The sequence below is a fragment of the Monodelphis domestica genome, chromosome 4 (assembly GCF_027887165.1).
Source record: "Monodelphis domestica isolate mMonDom1 chromosome 4, mMonDom1.pri, whole genome shotgun sequence".
Lineage (NCBI taxonomy): Eukaryota > Metazoa > Chordata > Mammalia > Didelphimorphia > Didelphidae > Monodelphis > Monodelphis domestica.
Window position 1 is genome coordinate 222,799,888 of NC_077230.1, and position 24,735 is coordinate 222,824,622.

Below are 24,735 nucleotides of genomic sequence, written 5' to 3' on the forward strand. Positions count from 1 at the left end.
GAACCTCTGAGGTGCTTTTCATTTCTCTTGATCATTAATGATTTGGAAAATTTTTTCATGGAACTGGAAAAAGATTGTATTTTTTTTCTCTTGAGAATTTCCTGTTCACATCCTTTGACCCTTTATTAAATGAATGGTTCTTACTCTTGTAAATTTGAATCAGTTCCTCATGTATCTTGGAATTGAGACCTTTTGTGGGAGAATTTTGTTGCAATGATTTTTCCCTCCTGTTAATTATTTTTTGTTCTAATCTTAGCTGCATTAAATTTGTTGCTGCAAAAAATTTTCTTAATTTTATGAAACTAAAACTGTCTATTTTATCCTCTTTCATCTTTTTTTAACCCCTTGTTAGATCAGGAGCCATCCACTTGTTCATAGACTTGACTGGTACTTTCTTCCTTGTTGCTCCAACCTGTTTATGATGTGACCTTTGATATCTAGGTCATGCATCCATTGGTAACTTATCCTGGTATATGGTGTAAGGATGTTGATCAAAGCCCAGTTTTTACCAGACTGCAATGCAGTTTTCCCAGTAGTTTTAAAAAATAAAATAAGGAGTCTTTATGCCATTATTTAGGATCTAATTGGTTCACTGACCACTATATTACTAAGTTCATTTGCTCCAATAAGTTGTGTACCTAATCTGTTACACTGATCAACCAATTTTTAATCAGTATCAAACCATTTTGATGATCACTGCTTTCTTTATAGTTGGAGATCAGGTACTATTAGGTATCCTTTATTTCCACTTAAAAAAAAAAAGATCATTTCCCTTTAGATTCTTGACCTTGTGTTCCTCCAGATAAATGTCATTACTATTTTTTTCTAGTTCATTAAAGTAGTCCTTTGGTAGTGGTACATTGGTATGGCACAGTCTAAGTAAATTAATTTTGGCAGTATTGTCATTTTTATTATATTTGCTTTACTGACTCATTAATATTTTTCTAATTATTTAGGTCTTTTAAAATGTTAAAAAATGTTTTGAAGTTGTATTTATATATTGCCTGTGTGTATCTTGGTGGTTAGACTTCCAAGAGTTTTATACATCTAATACTTATTTTAAATGGATTGTTCCTTGAATGTTTGATAGAATTGAATTTTCTCTGATCCCATTTTTTTCTGTTGGAATTTTTTTATGGTTTGGAACATAGAATTTTAAAGTTGTAAGGGCATTAATAAAATAATGCAATTTGCCTAGTCATTTTATAACTGAGGAAACAGAGAGAGTCAGAGACATCAAGTGACTTTTTCAAAATTATCCAGATTCCTGTCTGGATATCAAACTCCTGTCATTTAACTTGAAATCAAGTGTAGTTTTCATATGATCTGATGGCTCTAGATTCTAAATCTTGGTCCATAGGTAGCCTGGAGCATGAACTCTTTGTTCCAGTTTCTCAATTGAAAGCCTTCCCTTGTAGTATTCCCAGTTGTATTAGTATAAAATAAATATTTTGGATTTTTAGCTTCACTCAGAAAGTTTTGAAATCATAGATTTAATTAACTGTTACAAATATTTCCTGAATGCCTATTTTGAATCTAGAATTATGGTAGGCATAATACAGAAGGTATATATGATAAAATCCATGAAAAATATCTTAAGATCATTCTCTGTATGGAAGAGTAGATATAGAAATCCCTAAGGAGCTAGGAAACTTTTCAAGCATAGGCTGGTACAGTAGAAACTCTCCTATAGTCAGACAACACCAAAGCAGTAAACCTAATCAAGGATGAATTAGGGTGGGGTGTGACATGGGAAATAAAGTGAAAAGAAACCAATTGAATAAATCCAAAATACTAATACTACATTTTTTTCCCTGATGTGTTATCTTTACTTGGTATAAGTTGACCTTTTTCTGATTTTAGAACTGGTCGTCCAGTTCGTTGCATTTTGGAACGTGGAGAAGATATATTAATAACTGGAGGTCGTCATCCTTACCTTGGAAAGTACAAAGTAAGTAGAAGAAAAAAAGTCAAAATGACCTGCAGTCTTATAAATATGTGTAAGTAAAGGTCCAGGGGGCAGGAATAAGCATTGTTATAAATAAAAATTAATCTTGAGGCTTATCACCAGATTTGTAAATGTTTATTAGCAAAGAGAGAGAACTAGATAGAGGTAGAGAAATAGATCTCAACTTTTTACTTTTAGGTAGGGAATAGATCTAATTTTCCATTTAGCTGGCTCAGGCTCCAGTTGCCAAAGATAGCCAGATAAGATAAGAGCAGAGGGAGATGCTGCAGACCATTCCTTCAAAGTGGGAAGCAAAAAAAGACCACTCTCCTTCCAGAATTTGCTTTTTAAACATGGTCCTCCCCCATGGCCACTTTGCACTGGTTCTGCCAGGCTGACATCGGATATACACATTGACTGGGAACTAGACATCCAGCTGTCAGACTCTGTGACTCCCATGTCCTGCCAAATCCCCTAAATAAATTACTTCACACAGTTATGGAATGAATATAGGAGGAAATTATGAAGCTAGCTTGACTAGAACATTGGGTGTTTGGTGAGTAGCTGTGAGAAGTAAAGCTGAACATCGGTAAAGTGAGTCCAGATTGTATAGTTTCAGATACAAACTAACACAAGAAGTTTGAACTTGGCCAGTGGTCCTAATCATTTTTGTGTCATTGACCCTTTTTGTGATCTGGTAAAGCCAATGGATGCTTTTTCTCAGGATAATATTTTTAACTGTATAAAATGAAAATAAATTTATCAAAATATGTATTTTTAAAAAAGAAAGTTCACCCAGGTTTAGAAACATTGGTGCATAGAAAATGGAGAGAAATTGTGACTTCTTGAGCAGGAGAGTAGTGTGATAAAAATACTCCTTAAGCAATATATAACAGCATGGGGACATATTATGGGATGAATCTGGCATGAAATGTGAGAGTCTAGAGTTAGGGAGACCATTAGAAAGTTATTTCAGTAATTCAGGCATGTGGGAGGGTACCACCAGCAGTGATGCTGGTACTGGAAATAGAGAAGAACCCAAGAACCCAAGAGATATAAAGGGAATTTTAATGTAACAAACAAACCAATAAATTTTAAAAAGATATCATGAAGGAAGAATCAATAAGAACGTGAGACGGATTGGATACAGCAGATGAGGAGAGAGAGAAATAGAATATGACTTTAAGCATAGGAGAATGATAATGTCATTAGCCAAAAAGGGGCATATTGAAAGGAGGAACTAGTGGGTGGAAAATGAGTTTGGTTTGAGAAATATTTAGTGTGATGGGCCATCCAAGTGGAAATATGCAGAAGGCAATAGGAATGTTATGTCGAGGAGAATGTCTGGATTAGGAATTGGAGCTCTAATTTTTGGACTCATGAGCCCAGAAGTGATAGCTGAAATTATGAAAAGTTGTTAGTGCACTGTAGAAGAATCAGAAAATCAGAGAGCAATGAGTCTTTAGAGACATTCACATGTAGGGAAAAGCAATAAGTGAAAGAGAAAAAAAAGGAATGGTCGAAGTGGAGAAAGTATGTTGTAGTATTTTGGAAACCAAGAGAAAAGAGAATTAATAAAGATTTAATAGTGTCAGGTATTACAAAGGAATGAGAAAACAAATACTAAGAAAAACTTCCACTAGATTAATAGGGTTCAAGGTCACACTGAAGGCCTTTTGAGAAAACAGTTTCAGTAGAATAGATTGGGCAAAAGCTGGATTGCAAGTGACTACAAAAAGAATGGGTGATGGACTACTTGTTGAAGAAAACTGGCACAGTGAAAGAAAGGAAAAAAAAATTATATCAAACACAGGATTTTCAAAATGGGAAAGGAAGAATGTGTTAGGGATAGAAAGAACCAGAGGAAATTAGGAGAATGAAAAGATTTTAGAGTGAAAGGAATCAAAGATGAAAACAATTTTTTAAGACAGGATGGGACTTGGAGCATAAGTAGAGGGGAAATCTTTTAGATCTTTAATTTCCATATCTACATGATTCATTATACACAAGTATTTGCATTTTGTTTTATGTCTTTATGTATTATTGTCCACTGCCATGAATTATTGTTGGAGTTCAGGTGACAATAGGGGGAAAAAGGAATAGTCTACTTTCAAGGATTAAGCATAGATAGACTCTAGGGACATGTAAGAGAAGGATAACTTGATTTGCCTTTAGATGTGGCTAATTAAAATGTAAGGGAAATACTTCTGTCTTTCAGTCTCTAAAGAAATGGTTCTATTTTTTAGGTAGGATTCATGAATGATGGTAGAATCATGGCCCTCGATGTTGTACATTATGCTAATGGTGGCTTCATGTTGGATGAATCTGTATTTGTAAGTATTAGTGAAAAAGCATAATTTCTATTACTTAAAATATGGAATTACAAAAGTAAAAATTCCATTTATAAATATTAATATTGTATTATTAATAACATAGTTTTATAACATATTTTATAATACATAATTTATATAGTATATATATGATATACCACAAGGTATAATATAATAAATATTAATACATAATAAATATAAAGAAAGAGACTATTGTTTCTAGTGATATGACAGGGATAGCATCTACACCTGAGATTTCATTGGCATAAGAAATTCTCAAATGAGGTAACTTCCTTTACCAAAGCAGTTGGTACTTTCTCTGCAAATTATAGCTTTAGGAAGATGTCTGGAGCACTTAAAAGTTAAATGATTTTCCTAGGGTCATGCAATCAACAAGTATAAGAGGAGGGTCTTCAGTGCTGATCTTCTGGAGTAGAAGTCAACTTTCTCTCTATTACACAGACACAACCAGCTCTAAAATTGTGGAAATGAATATTCTTTATTTAAGGAAACTGTTGGTGGAGAGACAACACGAAGTAGTCAAAAGACCACTGAATATGAATCAGAAGACTTAGACTGGGTTCCCAAGTTAGCTTCACTGTGCAAGTTACATGATCTAAAGCAGGCTGCTTCTCTCTAAACCTGTTTCTTCATCTGTAAAATGGGGAAAATAATACTTTCAGTACCCAATTAGCATGGCTTTTTAAAGCATCAAATGAAGTAACATATGTAAGTGCTTTATAATAATTAAGTGCAATAAATATAGTTCTTGATCACATCCTAGTGAAATTAGGTTTTTGAAATGATTTTTGCCACCTGATTTCTGGCACTGATGATATAGCTTCTGAATATGTCTCAGATCCATAAATTTCTCCCTCAAAAATGTACCTTTGATGCTCATTATGGGTCTGCTTTTTGTCACAAGTATGGAAGAATAGAAACAGGGAGTGGGAAAGACAAGTGTTTATGATAACATCACGGTTTTCTTGTATTCTAGTGCCCAGCACAGTGATTGATATATAGACACTTAAAGTAAGCATTTAAAAAATGCTCTTTGATGATTTGTCTGATTGATTCCTCCAGGTAGTAGAGATGGGCATCCTAAAGTTGGACAATGCCTACAAGATCCCAAACCTGCGGTGCCGAGGTCTTGCTTGCAAAACGAATCTGCCTTCCAATACCGCTTTCCGTGGATTTGGCTATCCCCAAGCAGCACTGATTACAGAATCGTGTATGACAAAAGTTGCTGCCCAAAGTGGTTTGCCCCCAGAGAAGGTAACTAAATTACTCTATAACAGAAAACACATAAAATATTGGAAAAGGAAAAAATCCTAAAGAATATATAGCTTAACTATTTTGTTTTATAGAGGAAACTAAGACCCAGAAAGAGAAAGGAGGCATGATATTGCACCCCTTGTGACAACACTTTTCTTCCATCTAGAAGCCCCAAACTTAACTGGCTAATGATCCCTATTGGTTGCTAGTCAAAGCCACCTCCTCATTTCCAACTAGATCCCCTAGTCGTTGGTTTAGCCTGCAGGAAGCATCTTAAAGTTTTCCCTGTTCTGCTTCCTGACAAAAGCATTCAGTCTTTCTTTAAAGCGTTCAATGGGTTAGTTGCAAGCATGCCAGGGAAAGGATGTAATAACACCAAAAGGGGAAATTACAAATTCGTGGAGGTCTTATCAGTTGTGGTCTTTCAGGCACAAGGAGCTACATCTGCCTCTTCACTGTTCTTGATTTTCTCTGGCTGACAGGTCTGTTCCTGAGAGTCTGTTTAATCCTGCCTGAGTTTGGGGTTAGATTAGTTCTTGGTTTGTGTCTACTGGAACCAGTCAGACAAAACCATAGGGTTGAAATCCTGTCCTACCTTTGATGTTTACTGCTTTCTGAAATTTAGTTACCTTGTCCTCTTGTCCTAATGCACAGCTCTGTATGACCTTGTGCAAGTCTTTTAACTTCCTTAGGACTAATTTCCTTACTTGTAAAATAAAGAAGCCCCTTCCACCTCAATTTCTATGGTCCTATAAGCTTAGAGTCCTCAATAGGATTTTAGTGAAAGAGGCTTTTGAATTAGAAAAACACTGTTGACTAGAATAATCTAGGAAGACCTCTCATGGAAGATATAAAACTTGGTCATTAAAATGTGTATGTGTATGTGTGTGTGTGGGGAGAGAGAGAGAGAGACAGACAGACAGACAGACAGAGAGAGAGGAGTGAGGAGAGACTATATTTTGTCATTCACTGAGATTTCTTTTATAAGGTGAGAATGATAAACATGTACAAAGAAATGGATGAAACACATTATAAACAGGAGATTGATGCAAAGAATCTAATAAAATGTTGGAATGAATGCATGGAGATATCCTCATACTACAGAAGGAAAGCGATGGTAGAAGATTTCAACAAGAAGAATTATTGGAAAAAGAAAGGCATTGCACTTATTCCAATGAAATTTCCTATTGGTCTTTGCTCACTTGCTGCTGGTCAGGTCAGTTTGCTATAGACTGGCAAAGAATTTTGCTTTTTTTTAATGGGAAAAAGGACCTGAAGGAAAATATAGTTTTATTGAAACAAAAACTACTAAACTAGCTACTAAACTATATTTTTCTCTAGGTCAACTCTGTGTGTGTTGGTATGTGTGTGTTACACATGCCTGGTTTCTGGATTGCTTCCATTACAAATAATACTGGCTTTTAGATAGATATTACTTGTTTGAAAAAAAGTTCCAAGAAAGTTCCATGCTTTCTAGTTTGTTTGTTTTTTAGCAGAAATGGGTGTTGTATCTTCTCAAAAAAGCTTTTTATGTGCATCTGTTGGTAAAATTAGATGATTTTTGTTGGCTTTATCACTAATATGATAAATTATGTTTATAGTTTTTTCTAATAATGAACCACCCTTGCATTCCTAGTGTAAGTTCAGCTGAGTTATAGGGTATGATCTTTGTGATATATTGCTATAATCTAATTGCTAGTATTTGATTTAAAATATTTTGCATCAATATTAATTGGAAATATTGGTGTATGCTTTTTTACTCTGTTTTGACTCTCCTTGGCTAAAATATCAAGATCCCATTTGTGTCATAGAAGGAATTTGGTAAGATAAATTCTTTACCTCTTTTTTTAAAAGTTTACATAGTATTGGCATTGTTTTTAAATTTTTGGTAGAATTCACTTGTAAATATGTCTGGTCCTTAGACATTGTTGACTTTTTTCTTCTAGAGTTAATTTGTGGCTTCCTTGATTTCTTTTTCTGAGATAGGATTAAGTTCTCTGTTTCTTGTTCTGATGATCTGGGCAATTTGTATTTTTGCAAACATTTATCCAAATAACTTAGAATGCCATTTTTATTGACATATTGTTGAACAAAATAGCTCCTAATAGCTGCTTTTTTTCTTCTTCAGTTGCTTGTGAATTAATTTTGTTTTTCATTTGGGATAAGTAGCAATTTGTTTTCTTTCTTTTTTAAAAATGAAATTATTTTTATTGGATTATGATCTGAAAAGTTCACATTGATTATTTCTGCTTTTTTGCATTTGTTTACCATGTTTTTATGACCGGGTAAATGAATCTTTGTGAATGTACCATGTGCTGCTGAAAAGAAGGTGTATTCCTTTTTGTCCCCATTTATTTTTCTCCATACATCTATTAACTCTATTTTTTCTAAGATTTCATTCACATCTTTTACCTCTTTCTTCTTTTTTTTAATTTATTTGATTTATCTAAATTTGAGAGTGGTAGGTTTAGGTCTTCCACTAGTATAGTTTTACTATCCATTTCCTCCTTCAATTCCACTACTTTCTTCTTTAGAAATTTGGATGCTATGCCATTTGGTGCATACATGTTGATTACTTATATTTCCTCATTATCTATACTCTCTTTTATCAGGATGTATTTATCTTTTCTATCCCTTTTAATCAGATCTATTTTTACTTTGGCTTTGTCAGATATCATGATTGCAACTCCTGCCTTCTTTCTATCAGTTGAGGCTCAATAGGTTTTGCTCCAACCTTTAACTCTAACCTCGTGAGTATCTACCTGCCTCAGGTGTGTTTCTTATAGACAACATATGATAGGATTTTGGATTCTAATCCATTCTCCTATTTTTTTTTTGGTTTTGTTTTATGGGTGAGTTCATCCCATTCACATTCAAAGTTATGATTGTCACTTGTGTATTCCCTAGCATTTTGATATCCTTTCCTAATTCTGTCCTTTCTTCTTTTGCTATATCATTTTAAAACCAGTGCTTTACTTTTAATCAATCTCTCTAATCCCCTCCCTTAATATGCTTCCCTTTCTGGCCCTTCCCTTTTTGTTCCCTTCTTGTTTTTTTTTAGGGTCTGTTAAGTTTCCTACCCCCTCTCAGTCCCTCCCTTTTTATACTCCCTCTCTCCTCCCCCTCCCTTTAGTTTTCCCTTCTCTCTTTCCCTGTAGGATAAGTTAGAATTCAAGACCACAATGGATCTAGAAGCTCTTCCCTCTCAGAATTTATTTCACTGAGAGTAAGGTTTAAGTATTACTTATTAGCACTCTTTTCCTCTCCTTTTTATGAGTATTCTTCCCCTCCCCTTCCCATGTGTATCTTTGTGTGATAAATATTATCCTATTTATTTTATTTCTTCAAGTATCTCTTGGTGCCATCTTTGATTCCCCACTTTTTCTTTTTTTTTTTGCATATCATCTTAAAGCCCTTATTGCCCCAATCTCTTCCTGTGCATGTTTTTCTAGTTACTATAATAGTGAATATATCTTTTGAGAGTTACAAATAGCATTTTCCCCATATATTAATATATGCAATTTTATCTCATTGTAGCTCTTAAAGAAGAGAGTTTGAATAAAAAAAACATTTTCACCCTTTCCCCTCTCTTTCTTATTTACCTTTTTATGTGTCTCTTGATCTTTATGTTTGGATATCAAACTTTCCACTTATTTCTGGTCTTTTATTTACAAATACTTGGAAATCTTCTGTTTTGTTGAATGCCCATACTTTCCCCTGGAAGTATATAGTCAGTTTTGATGGATAGTTGATCCTTGGTTGAAGACCCAATCCTCTTTCCTTTCTGAATATCATATTCTAGGCCTTGAGGTCCTTTAGGGTAGAAGCTGCCAGGTCTTGTGTGATCCTGATTGGTGCTCCGTGGTGTCTGCATTGTCTCTTTTTGGCTTCTTGTAGAATTATCTCCTTAGCTTGAAAGCTCTTGAATTTGGCAATTTTATTCCTGGGAGTTGTCTTTGGAGGATTTAGTGTAGAGGGTATTTCCTCTGTAACCTGGGTTATTCCTCCATAAAATTTTTCAAAGGTCAATCCCTTCTTCCTTTTTTTCTTGGAGGGAGGTTGTTGCTCCTGAGCACAATTTACCATTACTGTAGAGGTTTTTCCTTCCCTTTCTAGTCAGAAATCTGAGTGAGATGGGCAGGCTCTCTGGGTATGGAGTTAAGGAGCAGGGATTTTGACTGAGGCAAGCTCTTGAATCTCTGCAGCTTCTGCTGTTTGCTGCCCTTCTTTGTGTTATCTTCCTGTGAGTGCCCATGGGCTGAGCTCTTCAGCCTGCTGGGTTTTCAGGTGTAGCTGCTCTCAGGGGAAGATATTTGGTGGTCTTAGCCAGCTCCCAAGGACCTAGAGATGCCCCTTACTCACTCTATAGGTTCCCCTCACTCACTCGCTGGCTCTGACTCTGGTTCCTTAGGTGGGATGGGGGAGGGTAGGTCAGCTCGTGTTTTGTTGGGAACCTTTTCACCCCCTTATAGTGTGGAAATGCCTAAATACAACGTACCTTCAATGCTGCACCCTACTGTAAAGTCCATTCATATGAATTTAGGGTTTATTTTGGTCTTTTGAGGTAATCTATATCGATGGTTGCTGAGGAGAAGAAGAGTCTTGTGTCTAGACTGCTGCCATGTTTACCCGGAAGAAAAAAGTATTTCTTTTAAACAACACATAGTTGGAATCTTTTTCTAATACATTCTTCTAATCCTTTTCAATTTTATAGGCTAATTCATGTCATTCACAGTTATGATAGTTAATTGCATATTTTCTTCCATTTTATCCTATTATACTTTCTCATTTCCCTTCTACCCCCTCTTAAAGTTTGTTTTGCTTCTGACTAATTCCTTCCTTGATTTGCTCTCCATCTTATTCACCTCCTTTCTCTTAATCTCTTTCTTTCTTATTTCCATATGAGGTAAGATGTATTTCTACCTAACTGTCCATGTATGTGTTCTTTTTTCCTTTAGCCAGTTCAGATGAGATATAGGTTTAAGTGTTATCCTTCCCTTATTTCATCATCCTCTCCTTCTAATACATATGTCTACTTATATACTCTATTTATATTTGATAATTTTCCCCATTCTTTATCTCCTTTCCTCCATCTCATACTTCCCTCTTCCCAATTGTCAATTATTCTTTGGAGACCATCAAAATATAACAGAATCACACCCATACCCTCTCTCTAATTAGAGTCACTATATTGCCCCCAATGATTATAGTTTGTTGTCACATTCTCATATAAGAATGGAAAGAATTTAACCTTGTTCTATCTCTTAGGATTCTTCTCTCATGTTTACCTTTTTAGGCTTCTCTGGATTCCTATGTTTTTGGTAAAATTTTCTTTTTAGCTCTCGTCTTTTCATCAGCAATCCTTGGAAGTCCTTTATTTCATTAAAAAGTCAATTTCTCTTTATATGAATATCCTCAGTTATTCTGGGTAAGTTATTCTGATTCATAAATATAGTTTCTTTTGGAATATCCTATCCCACACTTTCTGCTCCTGTAGAGTAGTATTTACTAAATCTTATATGATCCCAACTTTGGCTCTTCTGAACCTGAATTCTATTTTTTTCTGGCTTTCTGCAGTTTTTTTTTAAACCTAGAACCTCTGGACTTAAGTTATAACATTCTTTTGCGTGTTTATTTTGGGATTTCTTTCAGGCAGTGACCAGTGGATTCTTTTCATTTCTACTTTACCCTCTGGATTTAAGATATCTAGGCAGTTTTTTTTCATGATTTCTTGAAATATGATGTCTAAGCTATTTCCTTCCATGACTTTCAGGTAGTTTAATGATTCTTAAATTCACTCTCCTCAATCTATTTTCCAGAACATCTGTTTCCCCCATCAAATCTTCCATATCTTTTCCTCTTTCCTCCATTTTTAACTTCATTTTATTATTTCTTGAAGCCTTGTAGAATCATTAACTTTGATTTGGCCAATAAGTAATTTTTAAGACATCATTTTAAGACATCATTTCTTAAGCTACATTTTTTTTCATATCTTGTTCCCTAAGTCTCATTTACTTTTCTCCGTCTCCCTCTATTACTCAAATTTGATTAAATATATATATATATATATATATATACATATATATATATATATTTTTACCATTTAAAAAAAAGATTGCTTTAACTCTTCAAGGAATTCTTGTTTAACTTTTGTTCAAGGTACATTTTTATTTGAGGCTTTGTGTATAGATTTTGTAGAGTTCTCATCTATGAGTACACAGAGAGGCTCTGCAGATTCAGTATAGTTGAAATGTAGGCTTCTCTTTAGTCTGGGACACTTTCCCTTCCTATTCCATTGTAGATATTCACGCAGCTAGAGATTAGAATAGAATCCCTGATCAGCTCCTGAGACCAGAGCTATTTGATTATGCTTTTCTATCATATCTCAAAGGGGCCATGGAGATCATTAGTTCAAAATCTCTAAGATTATGGAAGAGGAAACTGAGGCTTTGAGGAGATAAGTAAGTATGAGTCAAATTATGGAGAATTAAGTTATTTCCAGACTTGAATCGAATTGATCTTCTTCAAATCTTATCTTGCTCTTTCTCTCTGGTAGTCCTGGAAAACTTAACTTTTAAAATTTCTTCATTATGTATTTTTGTAACTTGAGTCCCTTCTAAGTGATCTAGGTGATCTACCTGAATATTTCCAATCCATTATTCTTAGAATGAAACTTTCCCCTTGATATCTGCCCTATGATTATTTTTCTTTAACTCATCATGGAGCAATTATTATACTACTACCCAATTATTTGTTTTCCTATATAATCAAACCTGGAAAGTAATGTATTAGTGGCTACATCCCAGGAAAATGGCTTAGTTAGGTATCTGCTTAGTATGCCGCCCAAGGATTATGCAGGTGTGGCAGATATATTAAGACCAGATTTATTGGAACCTGAATTTATTGCAGGCTGCATTTTGGGATAAGGGATAAGTGGTGGGTGTGTTTGGGTTGAGTGAAACTTCTGTTACCCGAGTCATGTATTGCTCCCCCCAACTCCATAATTATGTATATTTAATTTTATTTTTAAATAATATTTTATTTTTGAGTTATAAATTCTCTGTTTCCCTCCTTACCTATCTCTCCTTCCTTCTTTCTGAAAAGGAAAATAATCTGGTATAGATTTCACATGTTTGTACATTGCTTTTATTTTAATTAATTAAGTTTAAACTTATTTCCTTTCTTAAAATTGATATTAATTATCAGTTCCAAGGCAGAAGAGAATTAAGGGTAAGGCAAGTGGAGTTAAAATGACTTCCCCAGGGTCACACAACTAGGGAGTTTGATCACATCTGAACCCAGGATTTCCTATCTCCAGGCCTGGCTCTCAATCCACTGTGCCACCTGGCTGCCCCTCATGCATTGCTTTTATAGAGAGTTAGGATTTTGTTCCATGTATGACATTGTGTCACTGACCAATCTTTATGTATATAGATTTTTGTCAAACAGAAAATCGTTTTAAATGAATGATTGTACAATAATAATAAGAGTGCCCCAAACCAGGTTTTGTTTTTTTCTGTTTAGGCAGCTGCTCTAGTTCACATCTATCTAGATGGATCTGTGCTAGTAACCCACTGTGGAATCGAAATGGGGCAAGGAGTTCACACTAAAATGATTCAGGTAAGAATAAGCAATTGTGTTGTGTTTGGGAAGAGAAAATGAAAAATGAAAGGAGAACAGTTGTACTAATTTTGTATTTACTTTTTAATAAACTAATATTTTAAGCTATTAATCTAGTTTACACAATCCCATTATATTGTATGCAAGGCATTATTTGAGTTGCTAGGAATATAAAGAAAAAACAGACAAACAAAAACCAGGTTCTTCCCTCAAGGAGCTTACATTCTGATGGAGGAGGCACACAGCATTTAAACATATAAATAAATAGAACAATTTAAGGAAGACATCACTAACAACTAGGAATGACTTTTTGTTAGAGATGGCCAAAGTTGAAGGAAGGAAATACAATTCATTCTAATTGATTTAAGAAGAGACTGTATTGAGTGAAAATTCCAAATTATTAATTTTTCAAACAGAGAAATATTTGCCCTAAAAACTGAAAATAGTAATCTCATTGAACAGAAGTCTTAATAATGATTCAGATTATTGCTTTGTGAGTATGGAATGAAAACAAAGCAGTTGGAAACTTTATAAGGAATATTTTTGCACAGAGCAAATATCATTTGTCAGATGAAGGAATTAAGCCTTACTGATGTGGCCACAACCTCCATGAGTAAAAATGTTGCAACTGTAAAATAGGAATGATAAAAGCAATTCCCTTACAAAATTGCATTGAGATTTAAATGAGATATTAAATAAAAAGCTTTGCAAATCTTAAAATGTTGTGTAAATGTCAGCCATTATTATACTTATATACTTATTACACATTATTATACTAGTTCATCTGAGAGATAATAATCTGTTTAATCTTTAAGGAGATTAATATAATTTCTAAACTCTTTAGAGTGTAAACAGATGAGCAAACTAAGGTTTTAAGAAGTTATGTAATTTATCAAAGAACTGAAGCTGCAATCATTACTTCATTGTAGATGAGAGAGAATCATTAATAGGGCAAGATCCTAGAAAGGGTAAGAGGTCTTCACTATACACACTGATGTCCCTTTGCAGAGTCTGGCCTCTCAATTTATCAACCTCCTCAATTCCCAGCAACTTCATCATCACTTGACACCAGTCACAGGCATACATGATTGAACCATACCATCTTCTCTAGTTATCACTCTATATCTTTTCTCCCTTTAATTGCCAAATACTTAAAAAAAAAGAATTATGTGCCCTTGCTGTTTCTCTTTCCTCGCCACTCTCACACTTATTTCTTACCTTTTTTCAAACTGGCTTCCCATTCTGCCACTTGCCTGAAATAGCTCTTTCTAAGGTTATCAATAATCTCCTATCTTCTAAGTGAGATGATCTTTTCTTAGTCCTCATGCACTTGGACCTTTTTTCATCTGTTGATATGACCATCCCCTTCTGTTCCTTTACTTTTCCCTCCCCTCCCATGCCACTGCTCCCTTTGATTCCCTTAGCTCTTTCCCTCTTACCTCTGTGCCTTTGTATGAGCCACTTTCTATACCTGGTTTATATTCTGTTAATTGTTTTCTCTCAATGCATAAAAATCTATCTCTCCTTGTATTTGGGTCCAGTGCCAAGCTAAGGAGCCCTGGTCCTGACTTGTTATGCGACTGGCATTGATAAATTTATATTCTTAGAGAGTTGAACCTGTTTTCTCAGTTAATTTAGATATCACTCATCATCCCTATTCAGAAATTATATATTTATATATACATAAAATTTAAGAAGGCTGAATTTTCAGAGTGTTTTTATTCTCTTAAACTTACAAAGACTACCTATATGGTAATTTTTACATTTCAATTTTTTGTGCATATATATTGGTGATCCATGGATTTATACAGAATTATTGTTATAATAATTAGTAATTATTATATTTATTATAACACTGTTCTATTACTTTTATAATACTCTAATACTGCTTGCCTTTTTGTTGTGAAATTTTAACTCAAGCTTTTGTCCAGATCACACATCTAATTTTTATTTTTACCAGACACACGTTTGTGCATGAACACACACCCACAAATAAATATAGAACTCCAAAATATGCATTTTTAGAAATAAAGTATATGTGGCTCCTCTCATGGGAATTCCAGTTCCAAGATTGAATGTACAAATATCTAATAACAATCAAGAACTAAGAATTAGATTTATTCATTCACTTTGTGAACTTGCTCTTAACAGCTTCTCTTCCTGAATTACAGTCTACAGTTTCTACTCTGAGATAGAATATCTTCTCATTCAAGAGTGATCATAATTAATACAGAGTTTGAGAGAATATCTGAATCTACAGTTTCTATCACTAAAATGAATACCAGGAATTTATGGAACCATTAAAGAGAAAGTCAAGAATGTTAGAACTTATGTGATCTGGGGAAGTCACCCATCCTCTGTTTCCTTCAGGTTCTTCATTTGTAAAACAAGGATAATAATAGCACCTGCCTACAGGTTTAAGGTTCCAATCAAATAGGAGACTTTTGTAAAGCATTTTGCACACTGCCTAGTAGGTGCTTAATAAAAGTGTGTTACTTACTTTCTTCGTATGATTGGGTACAAATATCAACATTTCTAATTTTGAATTTAACGATCCTAGTGAAATGCATTTCAAGAAATTCACTGGGGAGATATGTTAATAATGTGAAACCTATTTTGTTTCCAAATAATTTCAATTTCATATTTAAATTCATGCCTGACTTTCAGATTTTTAGATATTTTTTTTATCATGATTTGAATCCCTTTTCCTAAAACTAGCCAAACCATAGAAAAATTGATGTGTCTATTTGAATTGAGATTTCAGACCAATCAAAAAATTTTCCCTTTTTCACTTAAGGAAGCACACACATACACATATAATTCACCATTAATTATAATTCATTAAATATTTTATCAATCTATTATTAATTATAATTTATATTCAATTATTAACTATAATGTTAACTTTATCATGATTTAATTTAGTATATTTAAGTCAAACAGGAATAGGCAAAATATTTTCATGTGTAAAACAGTATTCCTTTTTGGGGATTTATATCTATTGATAAAAATGTTCTCTACTAGACTATCTAAGTATATTAAATTGTCAGCAATCATATCATCACCAGAAATCCCAGTGAAAATAGTAAAGAGAACAACATATAATGGAACCCAATAAATTTTTTTATTTTAAAACAAAAACTGAGTTGAAACAGTTCTTTATGTTTTAGTGCAAACTGACATCTGTTTACATCATCATTATTGTTATATTATTAGATTGTAAATTGTTAAAGAGTGGGGTTTGCCTTGAATTCTTAACTTCTAACACAGGGGCCATCATAATAGATATAATAATGTCTGTTGAATTGAACTGAACATTTCTTAATAAGAGCTTGTTCTCCTTGTTAGGTTGTCAGTCGTGAGTTAGGGATGCCAATGGACAATATTCATTTGCGGGGAACAAGTACTGAAACCATCCCTAATGGAAATGTCTCTGGGGGATCTGTGGTGGCAGATCTCAATGGGCTGGCACTGAAGGTAAAATCAGAGCACTGATATCTTCATCCTTAGACTGAATAAAGACTTCTCCCAAAATCTTACTAAAATTTTAAGCTATTAAAGTTAAAAATTTTTAATGAATTTAAACTGTCAAAGCTTAAAACCTCAATAAGATTTTGGGATATGTTCTACATGAGAATGGAAAATCATTCAAATATTTATTAAGCACCCAATTTGTCCAGGGTTTTAGGGATAGAGTAGAGGATTACAAATAAGTCTAAAAGATGTTTCTTTCCTATCCTCTAGAAGCTTACAGTCTAGTGTACTGGAAAAAAAAGTGTTGAATTTAACATAAGGAAGACTTTGATTCAAATTCTGTCTCTGATACTAGTCATGTGAACACTGACAGGTCACCTAACAGTTTGCTCTTTGGTAAAGACAAGAATACAAAATATGATTTTGTCAGCATGGAGAACTCCCATTGTGGGAGCTTCTTATCCAGCCTAACAATGGTAAAGGAAGTGGAGTAGAATTACATGATCATTGTTCTAGCAGAAAAAGGGTTTTTAGAGATTATCTAGTATGACCCTCTTCGTTTTCTAAGTGAGGAAACTGAGGTCCAAGGAAGTTAAGTGACTTTTCCAAGGTAAAACAAGTAAGCCTCAAAGTCAAGATCTCTAACTCTAATGGTGTTCTTTCCCCTGTCTGAAGGGAATGGGTAGGATTTGGAGAGGTGAAGAGAAGAGGGTTGGGCATTCTAAGCTTTGGAAAGTAGCATGAAATAAAGACCAAGAGATTAGAATATACAAAATGTATTTGGGAGGCAGTGACATGATGAATCTGGTTGGAGTAGGGAAGTTTCATGTTAGATTTGAAAAATGGACTGGATATTCCTCCTGTCAGTAGTTATATTGTAATCCCTTACTTAATAAATATTTGTTAATTGGATTAAATTGAAGCTGGATCTACCCCACTTTTATTTTCACGTTGACACTCCTTCTAGATAATGTTCAACTAACCCAACCACATTCTTTGTGATCAACATGCCTTCATTAAATAAAGGATCTTGCAGTATGCTGTAGGAAAAGTACAGCCCACTTTAAAAAGTCAGGCAGTATCTCCTCTATTCCCAGATAAGCCCTCCAAACTATCATGTAAAGACCAGCTCCACAGAAAGTCCAGCCTGTAAATAAGATTATTATTCTACTTTGAGTTAAGCTTCTTTCAAAAATTTTTGTCCAAAGTGGTGACACCTCAAGTACTTCATTGTCCTATATAGTTTATGGAATAGCTTTAATTTTAGTTAATTCTGGGATGGCTCAAATTTACTGGCCTGGCCCCAGTTTCCTCTAGGCCATGTACATGTCCTAGCATTATGCTAACTTATATAACAACCACACAATACTGCAGATTCATCTCAAATTATGACTGCCTCCATTCTTCTCAGAATTAATAGTAGATTGTTTATTCTTACTATAAACAAGTTGGAAGAAGATATCAGGTTAATTCATTCAACAAACATTTATTTAGCACAAAGAGAATACAAAGCTCTGTTTAGACTCTGGAAGAAATAAGATGAACCATGGTCTTTAGTGATCTTATAATCTACTCTATACTCTTATAAACCAGATATAAATCCATAGGCATTAATGACATTGGTCTGACAGAATCAATTTGCAAATTTATTCTGTTGTTTGCATCCAATTGAGCTTTTAAAAAATTCTAATTTGGGGCCATTTTCCCCTCAAGTATCTAGGTTAATTTCTTCCTTTGCAACACTACCATCATAATTTTAATTTTTTCATCAACTATAGGATGCTTGTCAAATTCTTCGAAAGCGTCTGGAGCCCATCATTAGCAAAAACCCTTATGGCACATGGAAGGAGTGGGTAAGATTTTTTTCATGTGAATGAATCAGAAGCAGTTCTTGTTACAAGAAAAGTCCCTCATAAGCTTTAGCAAGGGGTTCTGGAAGATACCATCGTAGTAAATAGAATGATCACTGAGGAGGAAATAAAGGGACAGATTGCTGAAGTTTGGGATTGGATTTTGATAGCTTTAGTTTTAGACTCTCAAGTATTCTGTCTCAAGATTTATTTGCCTCTTTCTTTAATGGCAATAATATCCTAGGGCTAAATTGATAAAGGACATTTCTAGGAAAAGAGTAGATGCCATGGATTCTTGGTAGGTGGAAGAAGGGGTTTCCCAAGCTTATTCTGTGTAACATTTTCCAGTCCTGAACAATGAACTTTGACTGAGTCACAGAACCCAGATGCTTAGAGTTGAAAGGGACCCCAGCAGGCCTCCCTACCACAGTATCCCTAATAAATGGACATTCAGCCTCTGTTTAAAAGGGAGAGGGAGTTCTTGACTTCTAGGGACTGCCAGCTAATTGCACTTTGGAATAGTTCTAATTATTGAGATTTTTCCTGATATCAAAACTCTATTTGCCTTTTTGCAAGCCCTACCTGTTGTTCTTGATTATACCTTCTGATGCCAAATAGAGCAAGTCCAAGCCCTTTTCCATGCACCAGTTCTTCAATTATTTAAAACATAGTGAGGGTCCTTCTTGAGAATTCTCTTTTCCATGCAAAACATCCCTAGTTCCTTCAAGGGATTAGCAAGGACTTAATATAAAAAATCATGTAGACCAACCTGGCTATTATACAGATGAGGAAATTTAGGCTTAGAGAGAATAAGTGAGAGTAAGTCACACAGCTGACAAGTTACTAAGCTGAGTTTTGCAGTATGTGCATATTGTGTATGTGTATATTCCAGATAGTCCTTCTACTGCACCACACATTAGCCAGGGCACAATACACAGGGCCACATAACTAGGGACATTTTTATATTACTTTTTAAAATTTTTTAAAATTTATTTATTTACTTTATTTATTTTCACTCTATTTGTCTATTTATAGTTATATTTATATATTTATTTATTTATATATTTATTTTTATTATTTATTTTATTACTTACTTTTATATTACTTTTTATAATAAAGGATTCTATTCTCCATAGCATGTAGTCCAATCACATGTTATAGTGATGATTCAACTGTCAACACACAGAGAATATAATTTTTTTAAACCCAACCAGGACAGAAGAACAGTAAAGGCTAGGCAATGGGGTGAAGTGACTTGCCCAAAGTCATACAGCTAGGTAGTGTCTGAGGTAGCGTTTGAAGGCAGGACCTTCCATTTCTATCCTGGCTCTCAATCCACTGAGTGACCCAGCTGCTCCAAGGAAGTAAATTTTTTTAGTTTGTTCAAGGAGAAAAAATATCTAGCTCTAGCTCTACAGCCTGTTGTGTACACATGGCAACCAGGGGGATTTTCAATGCAATGGATACAATTTGATGGAATTCTTCTTTTATGTTCTCGTTTTTCCTCTTTAGTATTAGTATATATCCACAATTTTGAAACCCATAAACTCAGTCACAGACACTGTAAAGGGCTGCAATAAATTCTTTAGCATTTTAAAAATTCTAAACAAAGACCAAGTAAATAAACATTTCATTAAACAAAGTAGAGCAGATGAAAGCTTAAATATACCACAAATTTCCATTATGTATACATAATGGAAATTTGTGGCTTTATGTAAAACACTTTTCCTTTTAAGTATATAATAAATTCAAAATGTTACTTTCAAAGCTGTATTGCTCATCTGTGTTTCCTTATGAAGTTTCTTCTGTTCATTTTGTGTTTTTAAAAATGCTTCAAAGACTGTTTATTTTTTGACGATATTATTGCTACCTTTCTCTCTTCTCCCCTGCCCCTTTCCTCCAAAAGCGGGACAAAGGAAAAGCATCACCACTGCAGATTCTTGAAGCATTGTTTTATGCTCATTATAAACTGGTCATGAGGCAATAATAAGATAGTTATATTGTAGGAAGAGAAGACAGGATGTCCATATGGAAAAGATGAAGAACGGCAGACAGACGGCTAGCCATCGTACTCTACTGATACCCTCCCAATGTCAGGAGAAAGTAAGGAGGCTGCCAGCATAGTCCCTGTGACAAACTTACAGGAGAATATGGCAGCTGCACAGGATGGGATGATTGTCCCATTACTCTTGTATGGGTTGTGTAGAAAATTCTACACTGATGACGTTAAAGATGCAAATGGTTGTCATATGAATATTTTAATTTTAAAAACATCATCAATTCGGCCAGAAGGCAATGAAGTTGGCTATCACAGCCCTCAGAAGACTAAAATTTAGTCATTGGACTTTCTAAAGGTAGGGGAAGTTGTACTGAAACTGGGACAGAAAATTGTTCTGCATGCTGTTGTAGGTTTTCCATTTAATTTGTAATAAGATGGAAAAGTTACTGACCAGATAGAGGATTACTTAATTTAGAATAAGATTATAAATGAAAACAAAGATAAAATGTTACATTTAGCTTTTGTTTCTTATTAAACACATCTCATATTATATGAGAAAATATGCTCATCTTTTTCAGGCACAAGAAGCTTTTAATCAAAGCATTAGTCTTTCAGCAACTGGATATTTCAGGTACAAAATCTTTTCAACCCCCTCCTAGGATTATTTTTTCTTTTATACCTTTACTTTTCATCCTAAAATCAATACTGTATATAGGTTTCAAGGCAGAAGAGTGGTAAGGGCTAGGCAATTAGGTTTAAGTGACTTGCCTAGGGTCACACAGCTAGGAAGCATCTGAGGTCAGGTTTGAACCCAAGACTTCCCATCTCTGGACCTGACTCTCAATCCACTGAGCCACCCAGTTACCCCCTAGAATTGTTAAAATATGAGGTAAGATGATACCATCTCACTGTTGAAGTGAGAAGAGGAAGAATTTCAAAGATGAAAACTAGTAAAGAATACTTGAAAGAAATAAATAGAAATTCTTTTTTAGAATATGATTTTTAAAAAATAGTGTAACTAGGGAAACTTTCCTCTCTGTAATTTTGACAAAAACTATTTTATATTGTCTTATAATATGATACACTAACATTGAGCTTCTAATCCTTATTTAAAAGTACAAATGTCTAAAATGACAGAGGGAGAACTTGCAGTTGAATAGATAATATTGCAACAAAAATAATAAGTTTATCAGGGATGCCCAACAAAAATTCATGAGAGGGCAGGAGAGTTGCATCTTGTTCTTTTTATCATTTTAAAACAATTTTTCTCATTCCTAGGGAATCTTCTAGAATAAATGTTTGGAAGTCTTTCATATCCTATCTAGGGTGAATTTAGCAAAAGAAGGGAAGAATTTGTACTAACAAATCAGTAACCTTCGATGCTCCTGCTTACTTCCTACTCTCAAAACGTGTCTCAACACTGAAAGACTAAGGGTTAAACAATGAACTGCTACAGATTGTTTGATCTGAAAATGGATGTCCAGGTTAATGATAGAGAATGATGGATAGAGTGGTGTCATCTTAGTATTACAGGCCATGTTGTTGTCATTCATTTCTATTTTGTCTGACCCTTTTTGACTCCATTTGGGTTTTTTTGGTTCATTTTGGCTCATTGGCTCATTTGGCTCATGAGAGGCTAAGACTTGACAAGTTGTACCAAGGGATTTGATTATAAGCCTCTTATATTATTTCTTGGGGGCCCAGTGTCAGTTTATAACATAGGTGTAAAACTCAGAAATGGGGAACATTAAACCATATATAAGGATGCTTGTGGCCACATTGATTTGGAAAACTACACATTACATTGTCTGTGTTTATAATATTGTTATTTATTTTGTTAAATATTCCCCAATTACATTTTAATCTGGTTCAGACTATATTAAAGAGGGTTTTGAAATATGTGTTTGACTTCTCTGGTCTAGAAGATGTGGAAAGCTTTGAGTATTTATTAGAAAAAACAAGTATTAAGACCTTCATGTTAGATTAAGCCCCATTGTAGGCAAAATACTTCTTGAGAGGGCAGTATTTTTGGAGGGTCTTTCTTATGACCTAAATCATTTGTTTAGGGCCTTCTGGAGGTTTGGAATAAGAGTGCGGAATGAGATGCTTGTGTGTGTGTGTGTGTGTGTGTGTGTGTGTGTGTGTGTGTGTGTTGTATCAACATGGTCGAAGTGGCCTGGAAATACTCCTCAAGCATCAATGAAATGATTCTTAGGTTTCATGCAATACTTTTGCCTTTCAGTGGACTGAACAATCTGCTGTATCTCCCAGAGATCTGATTGATTTCTAAGCCTTTTGTTTTAAACATAGTTTATAATACCTGTGAAATTAAGTTCAACCAGATTTCTTAAAATAATAAATATTGCCTACTTATGATAGCTCAATATTTTTATTATTTTACAGTTACAAAGTAGTCTTCTCATGACAGTTGTCAAGAGTAGTTCATGTAAGTGTTATATCCATATTTTACAAATGAGGAAGCTGAGGAGCCACATGAGGAAAAGAGGCTAAGAGTTAAGATAAGTTAAGTGATTTGCCTTATCATTTAGACACATGGGTGATAGAGTAGAGGGAGTGCTTAGCCTTCAGTCAAGAAGGCCAGAATTCAAATCTGGCTTCAGACATTTACTTTCTATGTGATCCTGAAAAGACCATTTAACCTTGTTTGCCCAAGTTTCCTCATCTGAAAAAAGAGTTGGAGAAGGAACTGGCAAACTACCCCAGAATTTAACTATGTTTGCCTAAGTTTCCTCATCTGAAAAATGAGTTAGAGAAGGAAATGGAAAATTACCTCAGTAGCTTTGCCAAAAAAAAAAAAACCAACAAAAACCAACAACAAAAAACCCAAATGGGATCACAAAGGGTCAGATAAAATAGAAATGAATGAACAACAACAAATAGTCACTTGGATTTGTAAGTGCCAAAGCCAAAACCTGAACTCTGGCCATCTTCAAGTGCAGGGTTCTTTCTGACACAGTGTGCTCCCAGTTATAACCTGTCTCCTCCAAAATACTTAAAAGATCTACATTTTCAACAGGGGCTATGAGTCAAACATGGACTGGGAAAAAGGCGAAGGTCACTTATTTCACTACTGCGTGTATGGAACTGCCTGTTCAGAAGTTGAAATTGACTGCCTGACAGGAGATCATAAGGTAACTAACTGCTTATTTATATAATCTTCAACATAGGCTTAACTTGTAGGCTGAATTCCACCCCTCCCTTAAAGCAGATGATGCCAGGCTTATGTAACCAAATCACAGATTCTCAGAATTGGTTAGTATGTCTGCAGCAGCCATTGTTAACTTGGAAATAACACAGAACTACTAAAGTAGTCAGGAAAACCTTGTCTTTAATCAGGAAAGAGATAGTGTTCAGTTTTGGCCGCCACACAGAGTGAAGGGTCTAAAAACCACACAAAGCCAAGAGATCTGGGACTCTGGGAACTGTATCCCTGGGAGAAAGCACCCTGCAAGATGACTCTCCTAAGAGTGGCAGAACTTGGGGTCCTTTATACCCGCTGGAGAACTTGGTACAGCAAGCATGCACAGACAAGCTGCAAGCAGGCTGCAGCCAGGAGCTGGGGTATCAGAGACTGGTCTACTACAAGGAATGCAAAAAGAAAGGGTCAAACCCAGAGCTGGGCTTTAATACAATGGGAGAAGCTACTAAGACAAATAAAGGTACTCAACTATGTAGGTACTCAACTATGATAGACTATGTCTATCACCCAAACCGGGGTCACCAAATACTTCAGGGTCTATTGTTCAGTCCAAAACTGGTATGCTTGGTATTTCCTTTAAGGTGAGTTCTCAGGGGGCAGGGGCAAACTTGATACTTGCAGAAAATCCAGTTGACACCATTTATTCCAACACATATCAGAAAAGGAATCTTCAGAACAGCATACATGGCAAGTGATAGCCACTTTTTGCTTGAAGACTTCCATTGAAAAGAAGCCCACTAATTCATTGAAGCCCCTTACAATTTTGAATAGCTCTGATTATTAGAAAGGGGCAACCAGAGTACTGGTCTCAGGAAGATTCATTTTCCAGAGTTCAAATCTGGCTTCAGATACCTAATAGATGTATGATCCTGTGCAAGTCACTTAACCCAGTTTGCCTCAGTTCTTTATCTCAAAATTAAGCTGGAATAGGAAATGGCAAACCACTCCAAGACCTCAGCCAAGAAAACCCCAAATGGGGTCGTGAAGAGTCAGACACAAAATTTTTTCCTTATCTGATG

The 24,735-nt window shown here is 34.8% G+C and overlaps 1 protein-coding gene across 3 annotated transcripts in view; it reads left to right on the plus strand.

Annotated features, from left to right (window-relative positions):
- Positions 1-24,735, plus strand: part of AOX1 (aldehyde oxidase 1) — a 103,477-nt gene that overhangs the window by 65,959 nt on the left and 12,783 nt on the right. For all 3 annotated transcript variants that reach the window (XM_007494589.3, XM_056825097.1, NM_001291666.1), the window contains exons 23-31: positions 1,864-1,951; positions 4,195-4,281; positions 5,362-5,553; positions 6,542-6,769; positions 13,078-13,173; positions 16,522-16,650; positions 18,426-18,500; positions 21,075-21,127; positions 23,534-23,648. In XM_007494589.3, coding sequence (XP_007494651.1) covers positions 1,864-1,951; positions 4,195-4,281; positions 5,362-5,553; positions 6,542-6,769; positions 13,078-13,173; positions 16,522-16,650; positions 18,426-18,500; positions 21,075-21,127; positions 23,534-23,648 — 1,063 coding nt within the window. The remainder of the gene's footprint in view (positions 1-1,863; positions 1,952-4,194; positions 4,282-5,361; positions 5,554-6,541; positions 6,770-13,077; positions 13,174-16,521; positions 16,651-18,425; positions 18,501-21,074; positions 21,128-23,533; positions 23,649-24,735) is intronic.